Source organism: Toxorhynchites rutilus, chromosome 3 (assembly GCF_029784135.1).
Source record: "Toxorhynchites rutilus septentrionalis strain SRP chromosome 3, ASM2978413v1, whole genome shotgun sequence".
Taxonomy (NCBI): Eukaryota; Metazoa; Arthropoda; class Insecta; order Diptera; family Culicidae; genus Toxorhynchites; species Toxorhynchites rutilus.
The window spans coordinates 251,757,228-251,780,789 of record NC_073746.1 but is presented as its reverse complement, the minus strand read 5'-3'; the positions used below and the strand labels follow the sequence as shown (position 1 = coordinate 251,780,789).

General features: G+C 40.0%; 1 protein-coding gene across 2 annotated transcripts in view; it reads left to right on the top strand.

Annotated features, from left to right (window-relative positions):
* Window positions 1-18,548, top strand: part of LOC129776161 (TBC1 domain family member whacked) — a 43,636-nt gene extending 25,088 nt beyond the window's left edge. For both annotated transcript variants that reach the window (XM_055781629.1, XM_055781628.1), the window contains exons 2-4: window positions 2,062-2,392; window positions 2,458-2,822; window positions 17,115-18,548. In XM_055781629.1, the coding sequence (XP_055637604.1) occupies window positions 2,126-2,392; window positions 2,458-2,822; window positions 17,115-17,577 (1,095 nt within the window). In that variant the 5' untranslated portion in view covers window positions 2,062-2,125 and the 3' untranslated portion in view covers window positions 17,578-18,548. The remainder of the gene's footprint in view (window positions 1-2,061; window positions 2,393-2,457; window positions 2,823-17,114) is intronic.
* Window positions 18,549-23,562: the final 5,014 nt, after the last annotated feature.

The window sequence follows — 23,562 nt, the reverse complement described above, 5'->3', positions numbered from 1 at the left end:
AACGTTAGCGCCATTAAAGAAGAAGAAAATGTAACAAACATCACACAAAAGACCTTTCATCTTTCGAATGAAATATTTGTCATATCAGTTTCCCCAACCGGCAATAATCGGTAACGAAATTTTAAATTTGCAGAAAGGTCAAAATTCAGAACGTTTTCGTAAGATTGCTTATGCCATCCGATCCTCTGATAACCAATTCGCGAAAGCAAAGATCGAAGAAAATCCAATTTCTCTCGCCAATTGCAGTGTAACTTTTGCAAAATAACTCAAATTTGAACTCTGATTGCGAACTAGAAACAGAAGTCAAGCTTGTTCTGAAATTGATCCAAAACTTTCGTCACTGCCAGTCGGAAGGGATTTCAAACCATGACCAAATCTTGTTTTTTGATATAAGGAAAACGTGTTCCAAGTTTAACTTGTTGTAAAGAGTCTTGATAAATGCTGTACAATCTCCTTTTTATGCTCTTCTGTACTTTTTTGTCGTCTGTTCCGTCATCATTCACTGACGAAAGGCTTTCAAACATTGAGAAGTTGTTCAATTTAGCATTACATTTCAGATTTGGAAATGTTTGCCGAAGATCGCAAATTTTAGCGTATCCAATGAAGTTTTTGTGGAAAATTTTGCAAATCATTGTCATCTTCTAAGCGAAGTAAATGTGCAATATTCCCCTGCCAAATTCCCCCCTTCTAGTAATCAAATTCCCCACCGGTTGAAAATCACTGTTGTAGATAAACATCAATACACCCAGGTTTTTTTACGCGGTTTTTTTTTGCGCGGTTTTTTTACGAGGTTTTTTTTACGCGGATTTTTCAATTTACGCGGATTTTCCAATTAACCGGTTTTTTTTACGCGGATTTTCCAATTAACGCGATTTTTTTTACGCGGTACCCAGCGCGCATTTTTCTCTCATGTTCCCTCAGAGCAAATTACGGTAATTGGTGCTTGTAACGGAGTTTAGCGCTTAGTACCGCACCTTATCATGAATCATACGTGAATTTTGGGTAACGAAGAGCTCGCCGGGCGGTACAACGGGACGAGGTTTTTACGAGCAGCTATTCGTGAATGTCTTCTCCTGTCTACTTAGCTCTGGACGGTCCAACAGTGGTACTGCACGCGCATCGGCAGAAGAGTGTACAAATTACTAGGGAATCTACTAGCAAAAGCAGATGACCTCATTCGTGAGGAAAACCGAACTATAGCCACCAGTAACCAAAAAAAATTGCAGGACAAAACAACGGGTTTTCGGAAGCGAGCAACACTCAACTTTTGACTTCCGTTCTACGTAAAGATAGTCCCATTTGATATCTATTATTAGGTTACATGGTTTTTTTTACGCGGATTTTCCAATTAACGCGTTTTTTTCTACGCGGATTTTCGAATTAACGCGGTTTTTTTACGCAAATTTTCCAATTAACGCGGTTTTTTTACGCGGATTTTCCAATTAACGCGGTTTTTTTTACGAGGTACGTATCCCCCGCCTTAAAAAAAACCTGGGTGTAGTAAATGAAGTATGAAGTGAAAATTTAAAAATATGGAGGAAAAAGCGCTGGCATAAAAAGTGATGTTTTCAAAAGTTCCCGAGTTCGAAAAGTAGTATACGTTCTACTCCAAACTTTGAAGAAAAAAAATTACGTTCAGTAGAATTTCTAGAATTTTTCTGAAGACAAAAATCAACGACAAAAAGTTAGTTTTCCTAAGTTTTATTCTAACTTAGTAAGAGTTTACATGAAAGTTTACAATTATCTGGATCAACATTCTGACCAACTTCAACAAGTGCGCGCCACCGGTTGTACACGCGAGCGGGAATGTGTTGAATGGCTTTAAACTGCAAAGTTCAGTCCCCTCTAGATGGTGTACTTAGAATGCTATGTCATGGTAAATGTTTGGCGAGCATGTCGAGAGAATACTGTACTCAATTCAATTGCTGAATCTTCTTTAAAATAAAAATGAACAAAATTTCATAGCAATCACCAAACGTTCTATTCGAGTTCGAGAACTAGATAAGTTCGATATTTGTCTTTATAACTTTATAATTGTTTTTTTTCCATTTATATCCGCAGATGACTAACCAAATCTAGGCAGAAACTAACGTCGCGCATTGCCGATTGGCGGCATATACAAGCAATGGCCACTTCACCAACCTCAACCAACACTTCGAACTCGGTTTCATTGAATCGGCAGTCCAGTAAAAATGCCGACTCAATTTCGCTCTGTTCTACCACTAGTGCCTTCTCAACGTGCCCCGACCGGCATGGTTTCTACGGAGGCAGTCAATTCTCCGAGAAGCCAGCCAAGGAAACACTCACTCGGGAGCAGATAATTGCCCGCGAGAAAAAGTGGCTTCACATGACCAACCACTGGCAGGAGTATATGAGCAAAAACTACAAAAAGGTAGGCTTGTGTTTCTACGGGGATATGTTCGTCCTTTTCGTCAACCGAACGCTTTTCCATTGCAGCTCCGCGAACGGTGTCGCAAAGGTATCCCTCAGGCGGTACGACCGCGGGCGTGGTTCTATCTCACCGGTGCCTACCAGCTACATCAAAAGTATCCCAACCGATACGACGAATTGTTGCTGCAGCCCGGAAATCCGCAGATAATCGACGAAATCAAGAAAGACCAGCATCGACAGTTTCCCCATCACGAGATGTTCATCGACGAGGAGAAACCCGGCCAGAAGGAGCTGTTCAACGTGCTGAAGGCCTACTCGATACACAACCCTAAAGTAGGTTACTGCCAGGCCCAAGCGCCCATTGCTGCCTTTCTACTAATGCATTTGCCGAGTGAGCAAGCCTTTTGGTGCTTTGTTACTATTTGCGATAAGTGAGTATCAGCGTGATAATTTGCTAACCCACCGTTAGTTATCGTTTGTTTTGTGATCACCTAAACGCGTTAACGACTGTTCGCGCTTTGTGTTGTTGCGCGCGGCACAACTCTACTTCTAAAACACACACCCATAATTTTATCTCAGCCAGCTAACATTATCTGACCGGGGGCGTGCGTCTGCCGAAACATTGTATGTTCTCCTAATGTTGCTTCATTGCATACTAATTATTAGGATACGAAATCGTCAGATATAGAAGGCCTTAATGGATCACACTTTTGAACAAACACACGAATATACACCCCGTTCCACAACTATAGAATCACTCAATTGTTTATGTGTTTCTAAAGATGGTTAAGACGTCGATTTAAAAGGATTAAATTATGTACAATAACTATCTTCGTGTATAAAAGTTTTCTTTAATTTCAGCTATAGAATCAGATTTTACTACCCCGAGTCTATCTATATATGAGGTACTCAGAAGAAAAGGGGTGTAAGTTATTTGATCGATTTCTCTTCATCAACTTTTTCTTTAGTTAATAACTCAATTGCAAAAACGTTCCAATTTGAGTTTGCTATAGAACCTGATAGATGAGGTGCTGATCTATCTTCCACATTGTCAAATGCAGCTGGAAATGTGTTTGCAGGCTAAAAAATCTCGTAATATGTAGGTTTATTCTCACTCAGCTCAAATAATCTACTCGGCACGCTTTCAAGCAAGCTGCGGAATGTAAAAACTCCTATCTCGCCCTCGCAGATAAAACTACTCGTTTAGTTTTAATATTTCGAATACTTTGCGCCGGACCAGAACAGTAAAGGCAATGAAACTAGTTTGATAAACGAAGATAGCTTTTCTGTGTTTTGAGTTGGAAACTCAAAAAAATATGTCGATTTATAGGTATGAAAGTGTATTATACTCAACAGAATAATTGTCGGCTACTATTCGAAAACATTGCAAACATTGTTTGCCCCAATTCGGACCTTTTGAATCAGAGGCGTAGGAATTTGAAAGTTTAGAACCTCTAGAAAATGAAAAGACGAACAAAAGTTCTTTTGAATATTTCTTTGATACATAAATAATTTGATGAATGAAGTAATAACGCTCGCATCCATGGTGGCTCCTCTGTACAGCTTGTTGGATTTCTAATTAGTAGGTGGATTAGGTGGAATAATAACGCGTATATCAATGACACAGAAGAAAAATATTGATTTACCGGCTTGAGTGGATATATAATGTAATTGCGGTTTACGCAAGAAAACAGTGGTGATTTTTAATGCGTCACTTTTTTATTCATTGTGTATACGATTGTAGAAGTATTCGAGTCCGGTGATTTGCGTTATGACTAACATTAACGATTCTTTTATTCTTGGTTTGTATCTCTGAGAAAGTTTGTGTATATTTTTTTTCTGTTGCAATATGATGCCTCAATGAAAAATATACACTCTCTGTCATTTGATCAAACATGAATTTGCAGATAAAGTGCAATCGTATCAATCGTTTTTCGTATCACACTCACATACTTTTCTTCAGAGGCGATCCAACCGAATCGTTTGTTTGGGTACGTACATTAAGTATAAAAATTTCAGGAAAAGATAGTTATACGAACCTCCTTCAATTGGGGTTTCAAATAGTCGCTGCCATGCAAATGAAACACAAATTTCTGTATAACACGAGAACTAATGAAGCAAATTTGGAACATAGAGGTTTTAGAGGTCAATAAATGTTTCTATGGAGTATTAAGAGACAAAAAGGACGTAATACAATGAGAGACGATATCACAACTTTTAGATAGGTGAGGCAGACTTATACTTCTAATGGAAATATGCAGTACTAGTGTAATAGTATTCTAAACATTCCGATCGATTTAGATGCAAAAAAAAGCAATTTTCAAACTCAACTTTCTGATGGAAACCACATCACTCCAGCTATAGGGACAGCTACTTTAAGCGAGCTCACCGCCATTTTTTCGGATTGGGTCAAATCAGTTCAAAGTTCTTTTAAAAAATGAAATCTGTCAATTTATAATATAAAATTATTTTCAGACACAATTCTCGTTCAAGATACTTCAAGCATTTGGAAATAACATGTTTCTCCGTTGTTGGAATACATGTTTGATACAGAGAATATTACAAAATAAAGACAGCTCAAATCGGACCATTCCTTCCTCGGGTGAAGGGAACACCAACACATTTGGCCTTCCATTTTTGTTTATATAGATGGAAGATATAGGAATGCGTTATTCCGTCTGAAAATCCTTTTCCACTTTCGAACAAAAATCAATTTCGTTAGCGCCAACATCAAATGGACTAACAACGCTTAGCTAATTGTAGAACATATTCTCCGATTTTTCTCTCCGCTATATTGATCTACGGGAAGAGACGAATACAACGAAATATAGATGACTCAAATTGAACCATTCCTTCCTCGGGGTTTGCGCTTACCAACACATTTGGCCTTCCATTTTTATTTATAGATTTAAAATTGACCAATCAGTAGCAATGGTCCAAAAACTGGGGTGGTATGCCGCATTTCGAAGCGAGTAAGCCGATTCGAAAAAATTCGAATTCGAATCGAATTGAATTTGATATTATGTATCTTTTTCGAATTGATATGTTCTAGCCAGCTGCTATGATTGAGGCTAACATCTCTCAAACAGAACTGTCAGTGGGAAACAGAGATGCCAGGTTTGAAGACATTTGACTTACTGTGAATAAATTTAATTTGGGAAGACATTATGAAATATGTAAAAACATTTCAGTGTGATAACGTACCTGGGTTTTTGAGAGATTTTATTCCCATGAAATTCTAACTATGGTCTAAAATATTGTTAAACGAAGTAGGGCTTTTGTCTCAGTGTCATTCGCTTGCTTTTTTATCAGTGGATATGGTTTGAGTTCCAACCAAAACATCAAAGCTGAAATTAACAAATTGAGTTATCACAGTTCTGTTTTTGCGGAAGAACTGGGGATATATTCACTAAATCTACGGTTTATCAAGCAATTTATCATTCAAAACTCACAAAATTTAGTTCGTAGTTGCGTAATATATTCTTTGTTCACATTTATTTCAATAAACTTCAAAACCTGAAAGCAGGGCCCGAAATCTTCGAAGGTGGAAAATGAGGACCGACTCTACTCTCAGTAGCTTCGCTTCGACTAGAACTGCCTCGGCAGTCGCCGACAACAAAAAGTGACTTGACTAGAAAATGAATCGACTAGCGTTGACTAGCGAGGATGACTGGTGAACTAGTCCAGTCGGTGGTTATTTTAACTGACTCGACTAATGAATACAAATTTGCCTCTTAATTCAACTGACTTCAATCCACACTTCCATTTCCCCCTGACACGTATTCATACCCGCGTACGCAATATTATTTTTACGTCCATATAAAGAGGAACGAAAACATGATTTCTGATGCAAAAAAGAAGTTACCCCATCAATTGACGGTTTATTGTCTACCCGTCGTGAACTCAAACCAACGAACTTAGACATTTATCAAGTATGCTATAAAGGTCCTCGCGTTAGTATTAGTGTGCAAAACAGCGTACACACACTGACGCTTTTTCATACGTGTGAGTAATTTTCGTGTATGATACAAAAGAATCTAGCTCACCTGTAGCGTATGTCAAACCATGTTGAACTCAAACATCGATGCATGCACACGTACATGGGAGAGAGAAAGGGAGGAACGAATTCGTCACGGGGGAAGTCACTTCAAAATGCAATGAGGACAATTTGACTGGGAAGAATGAAATGATATTGTCGAGTCGGGAGAGGGAGATACCGACTAAACGCCCGACTGACTGTTTAGTCGTTTTGGCGAAGAGACTGCGTGAAGAAGCCAAAAGTCATTACTAACTGAATACGGGTATAGTCAGTCAGATAGTCAGCTGACTATCCTCAGTTGATTATGACTATGCAGAGCCCTGCCTGAAGGTAAATTTAATAAAATGTGCTATATAACAATACCAATTAGAATAAACATTGAATAAGCTATCAAACTTTGTTCAAAAGTAAGTTATGAATTGGCATCCTGGCATCCCTGGTGGGGAACCCAATTCAGTGAGAAAACAAAGGGAAATGTCAGTGGGAAACTCGACATGTTGGCATCTGTCAGTCCAAAAGGGGTTCAATTTGGACGTCACGTACGTGATATTTTCAGTGTACTACATTTCGAGCAAAATTTGTCTCGAGAAATGTCATATTTTTGGGTTCGTAAACAAGGTAAAGTGCACAGCTATTGCAAAGAGAAAAAAAATCGAAATCGATCGAAAAACAAATTAAATTTTACATTATATTAGAATTGTGAATAAAAATAAAAGCGAAACGACAGCGATAGTGAACATAGAAGCACGTTTATTCCACAGATGCGGGAGCTGAGGGATAAAAATACCCTCTATCGAAATGAAAAAAGTGAAAATGAGTGAGTTTGTCTTATTTACGTTTTCGATATAAATGATAATAATTATTCTTTTGTTTCAAGATCTCCGCAGTATTTCAGGCTTAGTCGAGAAACATTTGAAAATATTTCAGCTACCGTGCTCTAACCAACTTTAATATGAATGAAGAAGGAAGCACTGCTTATTCCTTCGGCTTTAAAATTAGCGGCCATTTTAAACCTTCTGGCTTCTGGTCGTACCTAATGTAATAAAGAAGGAAATTTTTTTAATAGATTTGGCTCAACCAACACTTTTATCAGTGTTCAACGAAATGAGACCACTTCTAGAAAAAGGCTTATGCGAAAAATGGATCGAATGGGATACAACATCGTTTAATGGAACAAAGAAATATTTCTTCGACAAATTCAAGATACCCGGTGAAGTGATGGTACTCATAAACCCATTCTACGGTCTATGGAAAATGAACGCGTGTACTTTTTCCACTCCGAGGCATTCCGCACTGGGTACATTCTTTAAACGATGCTTATTGCATTTCTTTGTGATTCCATAGCGCTAAAATAACAAGTGATCAGTTATGCAAAAGACTAAAAATATTTTGGCACATATTGGTACAAGTAGACGTCAAAACAAAAAAAAAGTAATTGAAATTTTGTTTGATGTAAGGTTAAGTATTAAAATCAACGTTTTACTAGCATTTCCCATACGACGATCAACCATTTCTTATCGAGACATTTATTCTCGTTTCGAGCTAAAAAACGCTCGAACACTATGCTACGTAATGCCAAACTCGAAACTCTACTACTGCCTTATTCGTTTTACTCGTTTCGAGCTCGCTTCGAGATCCATAATGACAAAAGTGGTCGAAACGAACATAAACCACTCGTTTCGAAATGCGGAATACCACCGAAATCCGAAATCGACCCCCTACTGTCTGGTCTTGTCTTAGATGTGGAGCGGTTGGTTCGAATGGATTGAATATACCTCCTATTATCAAAAAATAGGCGTAAAAGTGAACACTGAAGTCTAGAGAGATGTATTAAAAATGTTCATATCAAATTTGAAATAATTCTGTTCAGAAGAGTTTGAAATACGGAGTACGGCAGAAAAAATGCGGTAGAAGTTTTAAGTCAATTACGTACTAGATTAGATACCGCTTCAATAAACTGGTTATAACTCATTAAATGATAAGAATTTCGAAACAAAAAATTGAATGTCTAAACATCAGAAATATGATGAAAAAAAATGATTTTTTCGAATTTCTTGACTGGAAACCCTCTTAAAAATTATATGTATACCTAATACAGGCCGGACTCGATTATATACAGACTCGGTTATATACAGTTAAAAAAATGATTTTTTTATATTTCAAATATGACTTATTTAAAGCGAAAATGAAATATTTATTTATTTATTTATTTATCACCGTCTTCGCCCTAGCCGCACAGACTGAAATTATTACTTAACTTAAACTACTTAAATTATAAAATATTCCTAATCCTTCTTTGAAACGAGCTTTTGGGCAAATTCATATCAAACTCATCACTCACGTTATTGAAAGCACGAAGACACGAGTCGAACGGATTGTTGTAACCATAATTGGTCCTGTGACGGGGACGTGCCAAAAACGAGGAGCTCCGGAAACGACGCGGTGGAACGTAGAATGGAATTTGTTCCAGAAGTTCAGAGCAGTCAATGTAGCCTCGTAGCATGTCAAAGACGAATAAGCGCTGCATGTAAACCCGTCTGCTGGATAGGGTACCCAGGTCGATCAGCTGGCAACGGTCGGAGTATGGAGGAAGGTTAACAGGGTCATTCCATGGAAGATTACGTAGTGCAAACCGTATGAACTTCCTCTGTATGCGTTCAATGGTGATTATCTGCGATGTGTGATACGGGCACCAGACAGGAGCAGCATACTCCAGGATACTGCGCACCAGAGAATAGTATATCGCCTTCAATGCGTGAACATCGGTGAAATCGGAAGCGTGTCGACGGATAAATCCAAGAACAGAGAAAGCTTTGGCGGCCGTGATTCCTATGTGTTCGTTGAACCTGAGTTTAGCGTCGATGGTCACTCCTAGATCGCAGATGGATTTGACTCGATCAAGCGATTTTCCTTCCATGGAATACTCGTGGTAGGCAGGGTTATAACGTCGACTGAAGGTGATAATATGCATTTCTTATTGTTTACCCGCATACCGTTATCGCCACACCATGTCAGCACAGTGTTTATGTCGTCTTGCAGGGCGGCATGATCCAGAGGCGAGGTAATACTCCGATAAAATTTGAGATCTTCGGCAAAAGATAGCTTAGACGAAGAGAGCAGTGAAGACAAATCATTTATGAAGAGATTAAATATCAGCGGGCCGAGAACACTACCCTGGGGTACGCCAGATGTAATATTGAATGGTCTAGATTGTGAAGAATTAACCACCACATAAGCGGAACGATCCGATAAGTATGACCACAGCCACTCCATAAACCAATCGGGAAATCCCATGTGTTTCATCTTGCTGATTATAAGGATATGCGGAACAGTGTCGAAAGCCTTCGCAAAATCGATGTACACCGAGTCTACTTGCCGCCTGAGTTCTATTTCACGGGATACAGCGGTGACGTAACACATCAGATTAGTTGCAGTAGACCGAAATTTCATGAAGCCATGCTGGGTATCAGAGATGATTGGAGCTGACACGTTGTACAAAGCCTTGTGCACTAGCTTTTCGAAGACCTTGCTCAGACAGCTCAGTATTGATATGCCACGGTAGTTACTGACATAAATGCAGTTTCCGGATTTATGGATCGGAACAATAGAGGCGCGTTTCCATGCAGCCGGAAACGTTCGGTCGCGCAGTGAACGGTTGAGTATAAATGCGATGGGCGTCGCCAAGGTGGAAGAGCAGTTTTTAAGAAGCAAGGGAGGTATTCCATCGGTACTCGATATTTTCTTGGTGTCAATATGGTGAATTGCAAAACCGGGAATGCGATGTCATACGATGGAATGTTAGCAAAGCAATTGCGACGACTAACGGGCGACACTTTGCTGAACACACTCTCAAAGAATGCAGCAAAAAGTTCCGCTGCTTCTGCATTTGAGCTTGCATGAGATTCTCCATATTTAACATGGTATGGAATACGAGTGAATGATCTTCGTTTTTTCACAAAGTCTCATAAGAGCGAAGGATCACTTTTTACATTCGACTGAATCCTAGATATATAATTTTCGTAGGTGGACAGAAGAAGTGCTCTGTAATTTGATTCCACTTCGCGAAGTTTGTTGCGTTCTCTCTCAATTCTCGTCCGGAAGTACCTTTTACGTACTTTCCTAAGTTTATTGCGTAGGTGCCGCAGCTCAGGAGTCCACCATGGTTTGCCAATAACCGAGGTAAATGCGCGTATTTTTCGAGGAACATGTTGAGTGAAAACTTGATACAACTTATCGTAAAAAGTCGAAAGTGATTCATCCACGGTTCTGTCACTCATTAAAGCGCTCCAGTCGATGTTGGTGAGTATGTTGTTCAAACGGTCAAAATCACAAGCTTGAAAATTGAATGACACATTTTCATTGCAGTCGTCAGGTGCTGAATCGTCCACGTTTTCGTCAAGTATTAAAATAAAAGGAGGGTGATGATTGTCCACAGGTAAAATTGGAATAGGCGGTGCTATGAGGTCTAGTTCATCTGGCCTATTAACAAATACTAAATCCAGAAGTCTATTATTCGTGTTCACGAGATTGCAGATTTGTTGGAAGCCAGTAGTAAACATGCTTTCTATAAGAGACTGCTCGGCCTCGAATGAAACGTTCGATGGAATGTAACCATTTAAGACATCGTCGAAAAGCCACCGGAGATGAAGAAGGTTAAAGTCGCCTACCGATATGACGATGTCAGTCCCAAAAGAACGATCCGCTATGTGTTGCACTGCGTATGCGTGTGCGATATATAAGTCTGGACTAGAGCACGGTGGGAGATAGATGGCCACAATATGCATTGAGCGATGTGCGGTTTTCACACGAACTGCGATTTGTTCAAGCTGTTCGCAATTCGGAAGTGGAACATGCTCATATTTCAGGTGCTTTTTCACCGCTATCAGCACCCCGCCTCCCATAGAAAAATTGCTGGTTAGACTACTACGGTCGCATCGGAAAAGCGTGTATGCAGATGTAATTTCGGCGTTATCAATATCGGATCGCAACCACGTTTCCGTGAGAACAAGCACGTCGTAATCGCAGCTGAGAAGCAGTAATCGTAATTGAGCAATTTTAGTACGCAAACCTCTGACGTTCTGGTAATAAACCGAGAAAGGATGGTCGGTCGATTCGGGGATGCTTCTCGGTATCCAAACTGATGATGAGGATGGATCAATAGACGGTGTCGGTTCGCTGGAATCGTATGGAGTATCAGGTACAAAAATCAATTGCGTTCGAACATCGGACGTGTACTTGCCTGTGGCGACAGTGTGGAAGTCCCCGTCTCCATTTCAACGTTAAAGTGAAAGTTGATTGGATATTATGAGTACAGTGGAGTAAAAATCGTGATTTTGGTACATTCTAGTTGAAGATTCACCAGGAATTGTTTAAAATGATATTTCAACGAAACTAAAAACAAGAAGTGGGTTATTTCTGTGATATAACCGCAATGTGGACGTAGAACTAACGTTGGCTTAGCTATCAATAATTAACAAGCATATAACTCTTGGACATTTCATCTTTCGAATAAAGTGATTATCATACCACTTCGTTTAGCCGGAAATGAATTATTCAAGGCGCCTAGAAGTATATCCTGAGGTGGACCAACTTGCTAAAACCACCCTTCAGCCATTTTGGAAGTCTACTGTGTTTTGTTTGTAAACAAAACACAATACGCTAGTACCGAAGCTCGCTCGTGATCAGTCTGTCTCTTTCACGCTACAGGCAAATAACTCCCCTCTGCTTTCTTCCGTACTGTGTCCATATACTGCTCCCCTAACCAACTTAGTGACGAAACGGCCTTACCTTAGGATATACTTCTAGGCGCCTTGGAATTATTAACGCTCAAAGGAGGAATCGATGCCTCCTCGGAAATACATAGCGCAAATTGTACCCCGTCCCCAAGCCCCGACAATTAGAATCATCGTTGATCCGAAGCAGAATTATTAACGCTTGAGAAGAAATGGATTCCTCCTCGGAATTACACAGCGAAAATAAGACCCCCTCCCCAACAATTAGCAACTACGACCGATTGCAGCATTCGCATAACACTCTTACAACACTGCTTTCATCAATATGATTTCTTTGATATGGTGAAATATTCACTACTCCACATCAAATATTTCGCATTTGTCACTGTCAAATCCATAGTCAATGGCACCCATCGGTATCGAATTATCATCGATACCTCGATTTTCGCTAAATGCATCTATCAGTTAGGCTGCAGAAACCAAATTGAACTGGAAGAGAACAGCATAATGCGTGTGAGCTAAATGTATCGACATTTAGTACGAACGCAAAGGGTTAAACGTGACACTATATGCTAAAGTTACTCAAATTTGCCAAAGTTATCCATTTCCTGGTTGGTAAATGACTGGACTAAGCGTACCATCGGTACTTCGCGTACCTGCAGGCATAAAATAGACCCCATTCGTGGTCCTTAGCTTCCTGTCCAGTAACTCCTATCCCTATCTCCCCGTGGTGCCGGCTGGGGTACGAGCAACCATAGTGAAGATCGGGTAACCAACCCCGGTGGGATTCTGATTGTATGCTGACATGGAAGGGGGCCTATCCGAGCGTCTGTTCACCATGGAGGTGCGGCTCAAAACAGCGTCTGATCTTCATGTCAGGGGCGGCTGATCATTGTCTTCGTGCCAGCGGGACTCTAAAAAGAGCAGTGCACGCTGGTCCTTCGGCGAGACAGGAGGTTGGTGCAGGCCCTGCATGCCATCCGTAAAAATGAAACAAACAGGAAAATTCACAAAGAAATTCGAGACAGGACAATCTGACTAGATCCAGGCAAAGAACACGGACTAGAGATTGGAAACTCGGAACAAGGAACTGCAAGTCTCTCAACTTCCTTGCTAGTACCCGAATTCTTTCGGAAACATTGAGAGACCGCAATTTCAACATCGTAGCGCAGCAGGAGTTGTGCTGGAAAGGTTCGGGGGTGCGATCGTTCCAAGGTGGGTTTACCATCTACCATAGCTGCGGCAACATACACGAGCTGGGTATAGCTTTCATCGTGATGGGGAAGATGCAAAAACGGGTGATTGGCTGGTGGCCTATCAATGAAAGAATGTGCAGATTGAGGATGCGATGCCACTTCTTCAATATTAGCATTATCAACGTCCACAGCCCCCAACTAGCTAGCACCGATGACGATGAAGAAGAATTCTACGCGCAGCTAGAGCGCGAATACGATCGCTTCCCAAAACACGACATTAAAATCGTCAGCGGTGATTTAAATGCTCAGGTCGGTCAAGAGGAAGAGTTCAGACCGGTAATTGGTAGGTTCAGCGCACATCAGCGAACCGACGAAAACGGCCTAAGGCTCGTCGACTTCGCTGCCTCCAATACCGTTACACCTGGAGATCACCACAGTAAACAAAAACACAAATTGACGACGTTTTGATCGACGGTCGGTACTTCTCGGATATCATGGACGTCAGAACCTATCGTGGTGCTAACATCGATGCAGATCACAACCTGGTGATGGTCAAACTGCGTTCTAAACTGTCAGTCGTCAATAACATAAGACACCAGTGCTCACCACGGTACTACCTACGACGACTACAGGAGCCGAACGTTGCTGCAACATACTCGTAGCGTCTTGAAGCTGCGTTACCGGGGTAGACGAACTTTATACCACTCCTCTCGATGAATGCTGGAACACATTGAAAGCAGCAATTATCAGCACAGCAGAGACCGTCATCGGGTATGAACAACGAGGACAACGGAACGAATGGTTTGACGACGAGTGCTGAGCGATCCTGAACGAGAAAAATGCAGCACGTGCAGCCATGCTACAACGAGCGACTCGACAAAACGTGGAACGATACAGACTGAACACATCTCTTTCGGGAAAAAAGCGCCGCCTGGAAGAGAAAGAGTGTGAGGAAATGGAGCTGCTTTATCGTTATCGAGAATCGCGGTTCTTCAAGAAAGTAAACGCCTCGCACAAAGGCTTTGTGCCGCGGGCCGAAACGTGCAGAAACAAGGAAAGAGGCATCTTGACGAACGAACGCGAGGTGATTGAAAGGTGGCGCTGAACACCTGAACAACGCGCAGACAGGAGACCAAGACGGCGTTGAGGAGGACTACACCGGTGCAATGAACAACGACGACGTACCACCCCCGACGATAGGAGAAGTTAGGGAGGCCATTAATCCGCTAAAGAACCATAAAGCAGCTGGTAAGGATGGCCTCGTAGCGGAGCTCTTCAAGGGAGGTCCGGCAAAACTTGTAGAGTGTATGCACCGGTTCATAGTCAGGATCTGGGACACAGAGCAGCTACCGGAGGAAGGGAAGGACGGGATAATTTGCCCCATCTATAAAAAAGGCGATAAGTTGGATTGTGGGATCACAATCTTGAATGGTGCCTACAAAATTTTCTCTCGCCAAAATCCTCTTTCGCCGTCTCTCACCAATGGTGAGTAGATTTGTGGGAAGTTATCAGGCCGGATTAATGTCCGGTTGCTCGACGACGGACCAGATTTTTACACTGTGGCAGATCCTTCAAAAGTGCCCCGAGTATCAGGTCCCTACGCACCACATTTTCGTTGACTTCAAAACCGCATATGATACAATCGACCGACAACAGCTATGGTGGATCATGGACGAACACGGCATTCGCCGAAAGCTGACAAGACTGATTAAGGCAACGATGAACGGTGTGCGGTGCAGTGTGCGAATCTCAGGTGAGCTGTCGGAATCGTTTGAGACTCACAGGGGACTTCGGCAAGGCGATGGACTCTCCTGTCTGCTCTTCAACGTGGCGCTGGAAGGTGTTAAGCGGAGAGCGGGCTTCAACATGCGGGGCACGATTTTCAACAAGTCTAGTCAGTTTATCTGCTTCGCCGACAACGTGGACATAATCGGAAGAACACATGCGACGGTAGCCGACTTGTATATCTGACTGAAACACGAAGCAGGGCTAATTGGGCTTAGGATCAATGCGTCTAAGACTACATACATGCTAGCAGGATGGACTGATCGCAACAAAGTTCTTGTTGGTAGTAGTGTTGTGATCGACGGCGACGAGCTCGAGGTAGTGAAGGAATTCGTCTACCTTGGCTCGTTGACAATGGAAATCGTACTTACTATGGGCTCCGCAAATCCTTGAGGTCCAACAAACTCCGACCCCGTACGAAGTGTACCATGTACAAATCCTTAATTCGACCGCTTGTTCTCTATGGGCACGAATCATGAACGATGCTTGAAGAGGACTCACAAGCGCTTGGTGTTTTACAACGCCGAGTGCTCAGAACAGTATATGGTGTACAGGAAAACGGAGTATGGAGAAGGAGAGTGAACCACGAACTGGCGCAACTCTACGGCGAACCCAGCATCCAGAAAGTTGCCAAGGCTGGACGAGTGCGATGGGCAGGGCATGTTGCAAGATCGCCGGACAGCAGCCCTGCAAAGATGGTGTTCGCATTGAATCCGGTGAGAACAAGAAGGAGAGGAGCCCAGCGAGCGAGGTGGTTGGACCAGGTGGAGCAGGACTTGGCAAGAATCGGTGCAGCCGGGAGTTGGAGAACTGCAGCCATGGATCGGGTTTATTGGCGAAAAGTAGTGAATCAGATCTAATCTCAATGGGAATCATAGTAAATAAATAAAAAATCATTTCTTTTATAATTTCCATTGTTCAAAGTCAGATATTCACAGTCCTAACGGCATGGTTTTTTTCCTGTGAAAACATTCTTATAGCCCTAATAAAATAGGCTAAATTTATCGTGGCAATGATATTTTTTTTCAATGAAAATTTATTTCTTAAGTCTAGACACTACTCATTTGTTATTATTTAACATTTTTATATTAGACAAACCCGCTAACAATCGTCATAGTTAGTCCGTCATCTATATATATTAAAATGGGTTTCTGTCTGTCTGTCTGATTCTTATGGACTCGGAAACTAATGAACCGATCATCATGAAAATTGGTATGTAGGGGTTTTTCGGGCCGGGGAAGGTTTTCGTGATAGTTTGAGACCCCTCCCCCCTGCCATACAAATTAAACACAAATTTCTAGATTACTTGGGTATTTGTCAAGCAAATGAAACCAAACCAGGAATTTTGAGGTTTTAGGGTGCAATAAATGTTTCTATGGTGGTTAGACTCTCCACCCCACTCTCTGAGGGGGAGCTGCCATACAAATGAAACACAGATTTCTGCATTACTCGAGAAATAATCAAGCAAATGAAACCAAATTTGGCATGTGGAGATTTTAGGGTGCAATAAATAATTTTATGGTGATTAGACTCTCCACCTCCCTCTCTAAAGGGGGGCTGCCATACAAATGAAACACAGATTTCTGCATTACTCGAGAATTAATCAAGCAAATGAAACCAAATTAGGCATATGGACGTTTTAGGGTGCAATAAATGTTTTTATAGTGGTATTGTGGAATTGTGTCTGAAAATAATCTGATATTATAATGTTGAGTTTTGTTCGAAATACTAGGAATTTTATAGTAAAAGGTAAATTCAACAGGGTCGATTAGAAGATCAATCAATGAACAGTTCTGCGATTGGGCCCACGAACTTGCTCATAGTAAGAAAAAGTGAATGTTTGAAGGTATTGATAACAAAAAAAAACAAATTCTGGGTGGGACGAAGTTTGCCGGGTCAGCTAGTCAAGTGATAAATCTGGACCAAGCTAAAAACGAATATTGTTCAATGTGTTCATTATTTTTTTTCTAGATACCTTAAGGATTATTTCACTCCCGGGCTGGAGATGCTGCAGCGAGACGCCGCGATGCTGAATGGTCTGCTCAAGAAAACATCCCCCTCGGTTTATCGCCACCTGCAGAAGCACAAGGTGGACCCGCTGCTTTACATGACCGACTGGTTCTTGTGCGCTTTGACACGCACACTTCCCTGGGACACACTGCTGCGAGTATGGGATTGCTTTCTGTGCGAAGGCATCAAGATCCTCTTCAAGGTAGCCCTTGTTATTCTCGGAGCCAGCCTGAGCTCACACAAGGTGCGGAAACAGGCGAATGGACTGTGCGAGACACTCGAAGTGCTCCGATCGCCCTCTAAAAAGTACCTCGAAGCAGACTTCATAATGCATCACATTTTCCGACTGAATATCACCGTTGAAGATTTCATCCACGAGCACAAGAAGCAAGAGCTGCTCCACCGGAAGTCGAAGGTTTCATAGAATCGAACCGATCGGCCGCTCACTTCTCCCGGACCGTTGAGTCACAGCAGCTGATAGTGTCGAAACTTTGAGTCTAGTCGTTGTCAGTGAGGGGAAGGCAACTTTCTTTACATATCATCAGCGCGGGCGTCGGCGGAAGAATAACGGCTCCGGCAATAGAAGGTTAGGTCACTAAATCGTAAGTTGCTATTAGGCTTTCGCATCCAGACAAGCAAATAAGCATTGAAATTATTTTCCCCCTATCTGAATTGGTTACTTTTTGTGGATTTCAAAACAAAAACAAATATCAATTTCAAATATAGTCTCCAAACTTATATCGACTACATTAATGAATTCGTACTATTTTATTGTTAGACAGTGTCATTACGCCATGGGAAAGCCTCCTCTTCGGTGTGGAATATTCTTACACCAGGTTTTGGTGCTAGACCGTTGCGAGATTTTTTATTTATTTATTCCAAATTTTCTAAACACGTCTATATAAAAATGGATAGTATAAAAGCGCCGCTTCCACAAAGTTGAAAAAACATTACAGTTTTCACCACTTATCATGTCCACTTATCACTATATTCTAAATTTGAAGTTATCCCGACGTAACGATAAGTATTTAAATCCGACAGAGATGCATTCTAAACACAGAGAAAATCGTCCGATCTAGGATTCTATTTATACGTATTAAAAAAAACTAAAAGATATTTAAGAAAAAAAAACAGTTTGAGATGAAAAAAGGCAGCGCAAATTTAATGTCCGTGCGGCGAAGGAAGAACAAAGTACAACTACATTACAAAGTATATGCAAAAATAGATTCTAAGAAGACGTCTTGAAAGGAATGTTAACAACTTGTTTGTGTATCTAGAGCGAAAAAATCTCCTCGATTGCGCTACCGGCATTCCATGCTTCGCTTCCAATTTTCTTTTTCTGGGTCTGCTTTAAGAAATTCTACCACTGACCTAGAACACATCTAGCTCTCCAAGTTCAGAGCAAAACCGAGCGAAATCGAAAGAAGCTAATTTAAAATTAAGTGCAGCAAAAGAATGGCAACGGGTGTTCGTTTACTGCGGGGAAAGCAATTAAGTCATCGCGAGACAGAACGATATTTGCCACTGGAGGTCAATTGCTATGGCGAACTGAAGACGATCGAGCCGATGATTATTTAATCGATTACGATAGAGCACTAAGATACGCTGAAGCTAAAGCAAGTCTCATTTTAAGATACGAAAATTAAGCTACGAAATGCCGGAACCCGCAACAGATGGATAGACTGATGATAGTCTATTTATTTTTTCCTGTTCATATTAATTACGAGAGAAAATTGCTTCCGAGGCCAACATAGTATAATGTTCGTTGGGACAGTAATCCAATATATAAATTAAGCAAATGAAGAAGTATTGTGTGCAATCCTGTTGTTTTGTAGGTAAAATAAATCTCTATCACAATGTTTTATATTTAATCGTTATCATGTGTTTGCCTCACAAATACTGTGTAGTGTTATAATAATTGATTTCTGGCGTGCTGCCACGCGTAAATACAACTGTAAAAAAGGACCCCGTTGGTTTAAAATGAGACAGTTCGAACGTACATTGTTTTGGTTATTTATCAATCATGAACACATATCTATTCGTAATAAAAAATAGGCAAATTGATACAATCATAATCATAACATGCTGAACCATATTCGAAAAATCCTTTTAAAATACGAGGTCTGCTAAAAAAATATTGCGACTTTTGAATTTCCGTTTTGAGTTCGATTTCCGATTAATTTTTTTTGTGGCGTTATGTTGGTACTCATGTCTTCCAATTATGCTGACAAGTTCGACCATTTTGAATGTTTTGTTAATTTTCGACAGCTGCTTTGTTAATTTTCGACAGCTGCTTTGTTTGCTCGTGTATTGTCTCGTTTTAGATTTTTTCCTACTCCAATTCAGCAAATTAATGATTGAACTTTGGTTTAAACGTCATAACCATAAACCCATGATCCGTCACCAGTTAGGGACTGTCCACATACCACGTGGATAGAAAAAGCACGATTTAAGATCACCCCCTACCCTCTCCGTGGACAAGTGTGGACATTCATTCATTTTTTAAATAAAATAATCAAAGTATTAATTGAATTGCGCCTACATATAATCTATTGTTGGTTTGTTTTATTTTATATTTGGTTTTTATCAAAAAAAAAATCAAGAAAGTCAATTATATATCCCCAAGATAGATAGGAAACAAACATTGATATCTAGCGATGAAGTTCTCCTAGTAGATAGAGAAACTTGTTCACTGAGAATACGATTAATCAGATGAAAGACTCCCGCGTCACTCTCGATTCTCGATTCATATCCCTCAACTGTGTTCTTTTCAATAGGGTATATGATGTTGGTTTGTCCGATCTTGGGTGTATTCACGCAACTTGTAAATGCAAATCGATTTTTCTCAATGAGATCACTTGTAATCAAGGCGAGTTGTTGAAAAGCCCCAGTTCTCTATTTGCTAATAGTAATGGTATTGGTATTAGGCGTTCAGATTCAGTTTCTTGACATAAAGATAAACTAATTCATCCGCAGCGGAACCATTGGTGGAAATATTTGTGGAAACCATTAGTGGAAATAACCATATACATCAAATCTCAAGCTTGTATATTTGTTAAACGAACTATGCAAAAAAAATGGGTGGGTTATATCTATAATATAACCGTAAGATCGACGTTGGACTAGCATTGGCTTAGTAATCATTTGTTTGTTTTGATTAAATTATTGATTGAATGAAACAGTTTTCGAATTCAATCGAGGGCAACATATTTGTTGCGTAAGTAAAGAATTTGAACAAACGCCATGCAATGTAAGGCACCTTGGTTTAGATGGCTATGTTAGGCAACACATTTCGGTGGGAACAACTTGCATGTATTTTCAATGTCTATTTCCCTAGGCGCCTTGGTTTTGATGGCTGTGTTATAGAACACATCTCGGTGGGAACAAAAGTCCCCCTTACTTGCATGTATTTACACTGCCGATTTCCCCCTGACACCTTGGTTTCAATATCTCTGTTAGGGAACACATTTCGGTGGGAGCAAAAGCTCTCCCTACTTTCATGTATTCAGCCATTCCATGCCAAATCGATATAGTAGTTCTCCGAATTTCGTCAAAAGTGGTAATTTTGTTCTTTAACGCAAAACATTAGACTCGTATTTTTTTAATTGGGGTATTTTTTTATTAGGATGCCCATTTGCATTTTAGGGTGGTCAAAAAATCATTTTTTTCCACTTTTTCACAAAAATGATTTTAGATGATAGACATATCAAATTGAAGCCAATGAGCCTTTTATCAAAAAATATTGAACTTGCAAATTTACTGGGTTTTATTTTCGTAATTATTAAAGTCGCCCACGAGCCCATGTTTGTATAGGACACGTAAACCACAAATGAACAAAATCGACTTTTTCGCTGTTTCGCATTCTACACAATGTAATACGTTTGCTCAACATGCAAACAAACAATTTTTGTTCGAAAACATTTATGTAATTTTGAAAAAAAAACCTTTCCGAAAAATCACTGTTTGTCCGCATAAGGGGCTGTCCACATACCACGTGGACAGAAAAAGCACGGTTTTAAACTCCCCCCTCCCCCTCCGTGGACAAGCGTGGACATTTTCGTATCCCTACCCCCCTTTGTCCACGTTTACATTTTTCCTTTTTAAATTAAAATAATTAGGGAAATAACTGATTTGCGCCTAAATTCCATTTTAATTCCATTTAAGTTGTTTTTATTCCAAATTTTACTTGCTGTACCCTGTACCTGCTTTGTTGTGGCCCATTGTTCTTGTATGGTAGCGAAATGAGTGGTAGAACAAAGCACATGCTTCTTGTGAGTTTAATTTTGAAACACTTGTGAGTATACAATATTTTTTGTTTTTCCATTATCAGCGAAGATATAAAGGCTATCTGGTTTGCTAACCCGGAAACACGCAATGTACGGTTAACTGTGAGGAACAATCCGTATCTGAATATAAGCTACACAACTACAAAGATTTATCTTGAGCTTTGCTAATTGAGATTGCAAGCTCCAATCAAATAGAAATAAATGAAATTAAAATCATTCTCAAATACATTTTTAGTTTACGATTTTCTAAACACTTGCAAAAAAAAATTAGTTGATATCACATAGACGCCAGTAATAATCCAGTCAACTTGATTATTTCGCCTTCATTTGATTCATATTGAATTCCAGTAGAATTCCAGAAGATATTCTCGATCGAATGAATAGTTATCATTTCATTTTGGATTATGAATATTTTATGACATAACGATCGCACAGCAAATCGAAGGACAATTGTGGCAACTTGAAATGTTCTATACAAGATCCAGTTATTGCTTTAACAAATGCATTGTTACAGTGTTACAGTGTTACTCAAAATTTTAGATGAAACAAATCTTTGCCCACTCCGGAATATAATCGATCACAGTAAATTCCGATTCATCTTCACTCTGGATTTCCGATTCACCTTTAGTCGGTTGCGCAAGTCAAACCTTTTTCCGCCATAGTTCGGAGAATTTTCAGAGGGTATTGAAGGCGTTTTAGAAAATTTTTTTCGAATCCTTATGGGCCATTCTGCATTGAGTGTCTAGATGACTTTCAAAGTGCTTGCGGGGAAAAATGACATCAGACAACTTACGATAGATTGATTCCCAACAATGGAATTAAGTCTCAACTGCGAAAGTTGAATTTTTCTTGAGACTAATTTTTTGCTCCAAATTGACCCCAATTCAAAATTACGCAACTTAGAAGAATTTAATTGCATTCATTTGAAAGATGAGAAAATGTTCTGTTATGACAACATTTTAAATAGTGAAATATAACAATAGGAATAACATTGTGGTGTCGAGGAAGGAATTGTAGAAGGGTTGGAGAGCTTTAATTTTGTTGATAGAAACAATCAATTTTATTTTTATAATATTTATAAAAAAAAGTATAAAAACCCTTGAAAAACGACAAATTTTAAGCATTTTTTAACTTCTGAAAGGTACTTCAATCCATCAATTCAAATGTTTTACAACTGCATTATATGCGAAATTTTCTGAAAAAAACAGAATACTGGGTCAACTGATTCAAGTTTGACGACTAGTGGTGCATGGATCATTTCACGCAAATGTAAATATTCATTACTAGAAATTTACGGAATTCAAATACTTTGAAAAATTCTACCTGTTCGAGAAAAGTAATGCGAGAAAATAATTTTACACAAAATTCTGCATGATAAATTATTTATATTTATATTTATTATTAACAAAATCATCTGACAACATGGTCTACATGATAAAATGTTACATGATTAGATACTAAACTACACTAAATCTCGATTACGCAAGCGATTCTTGAAAGTTTCACAACTAATATTGAAGTCGAACAAATGAAAAACAGAATTAAACATATAACACATAGCACAAATTGGTTCGTTTTGTCCGTAAACTGTCCGGTGGAAAGGAATACGAAGAAAAGTGGTAGAACGGAGAAATCTCGAAGTCACATTCACGTTTAGTTCAGCTAGAATTTTAGGAGCGTCGATTGTCCCAAGAAGCAGTTTTCCAACGAAGATCGCGCGCATATCGTCTCTTCTTTTAGCCAGTGTGTCCATGTTCAGCAGCTTGCATCGACTTTCGTATGGAGGAAGCGCCATCGGGTCCCTCCAAGGAAGATTCCGAAGCGCAAACCTGATAAATTTCTTCTGAACAGACTCAATCCGTACGGACCAAATATCAGTGTAAGGACTCCAGACAACCACTGCCGTTTCAAGGATTGAGCGGACGAATGCATAGAAAAGTGCTCTCAAGCAGTACGGATCACGAAAGTTCTTAGCGATTCTCATTATGAATCCCAGATTTTTGTTTGCTTTATCGATGATATTACTGTAGTGATTCTGGAAGGTAAGTCCAAAAAGGACACCTAAATCTTTGACTACTTTCACTCGTTGAATTTTTTGCTGGTTAATAGAATAGTCATATTGT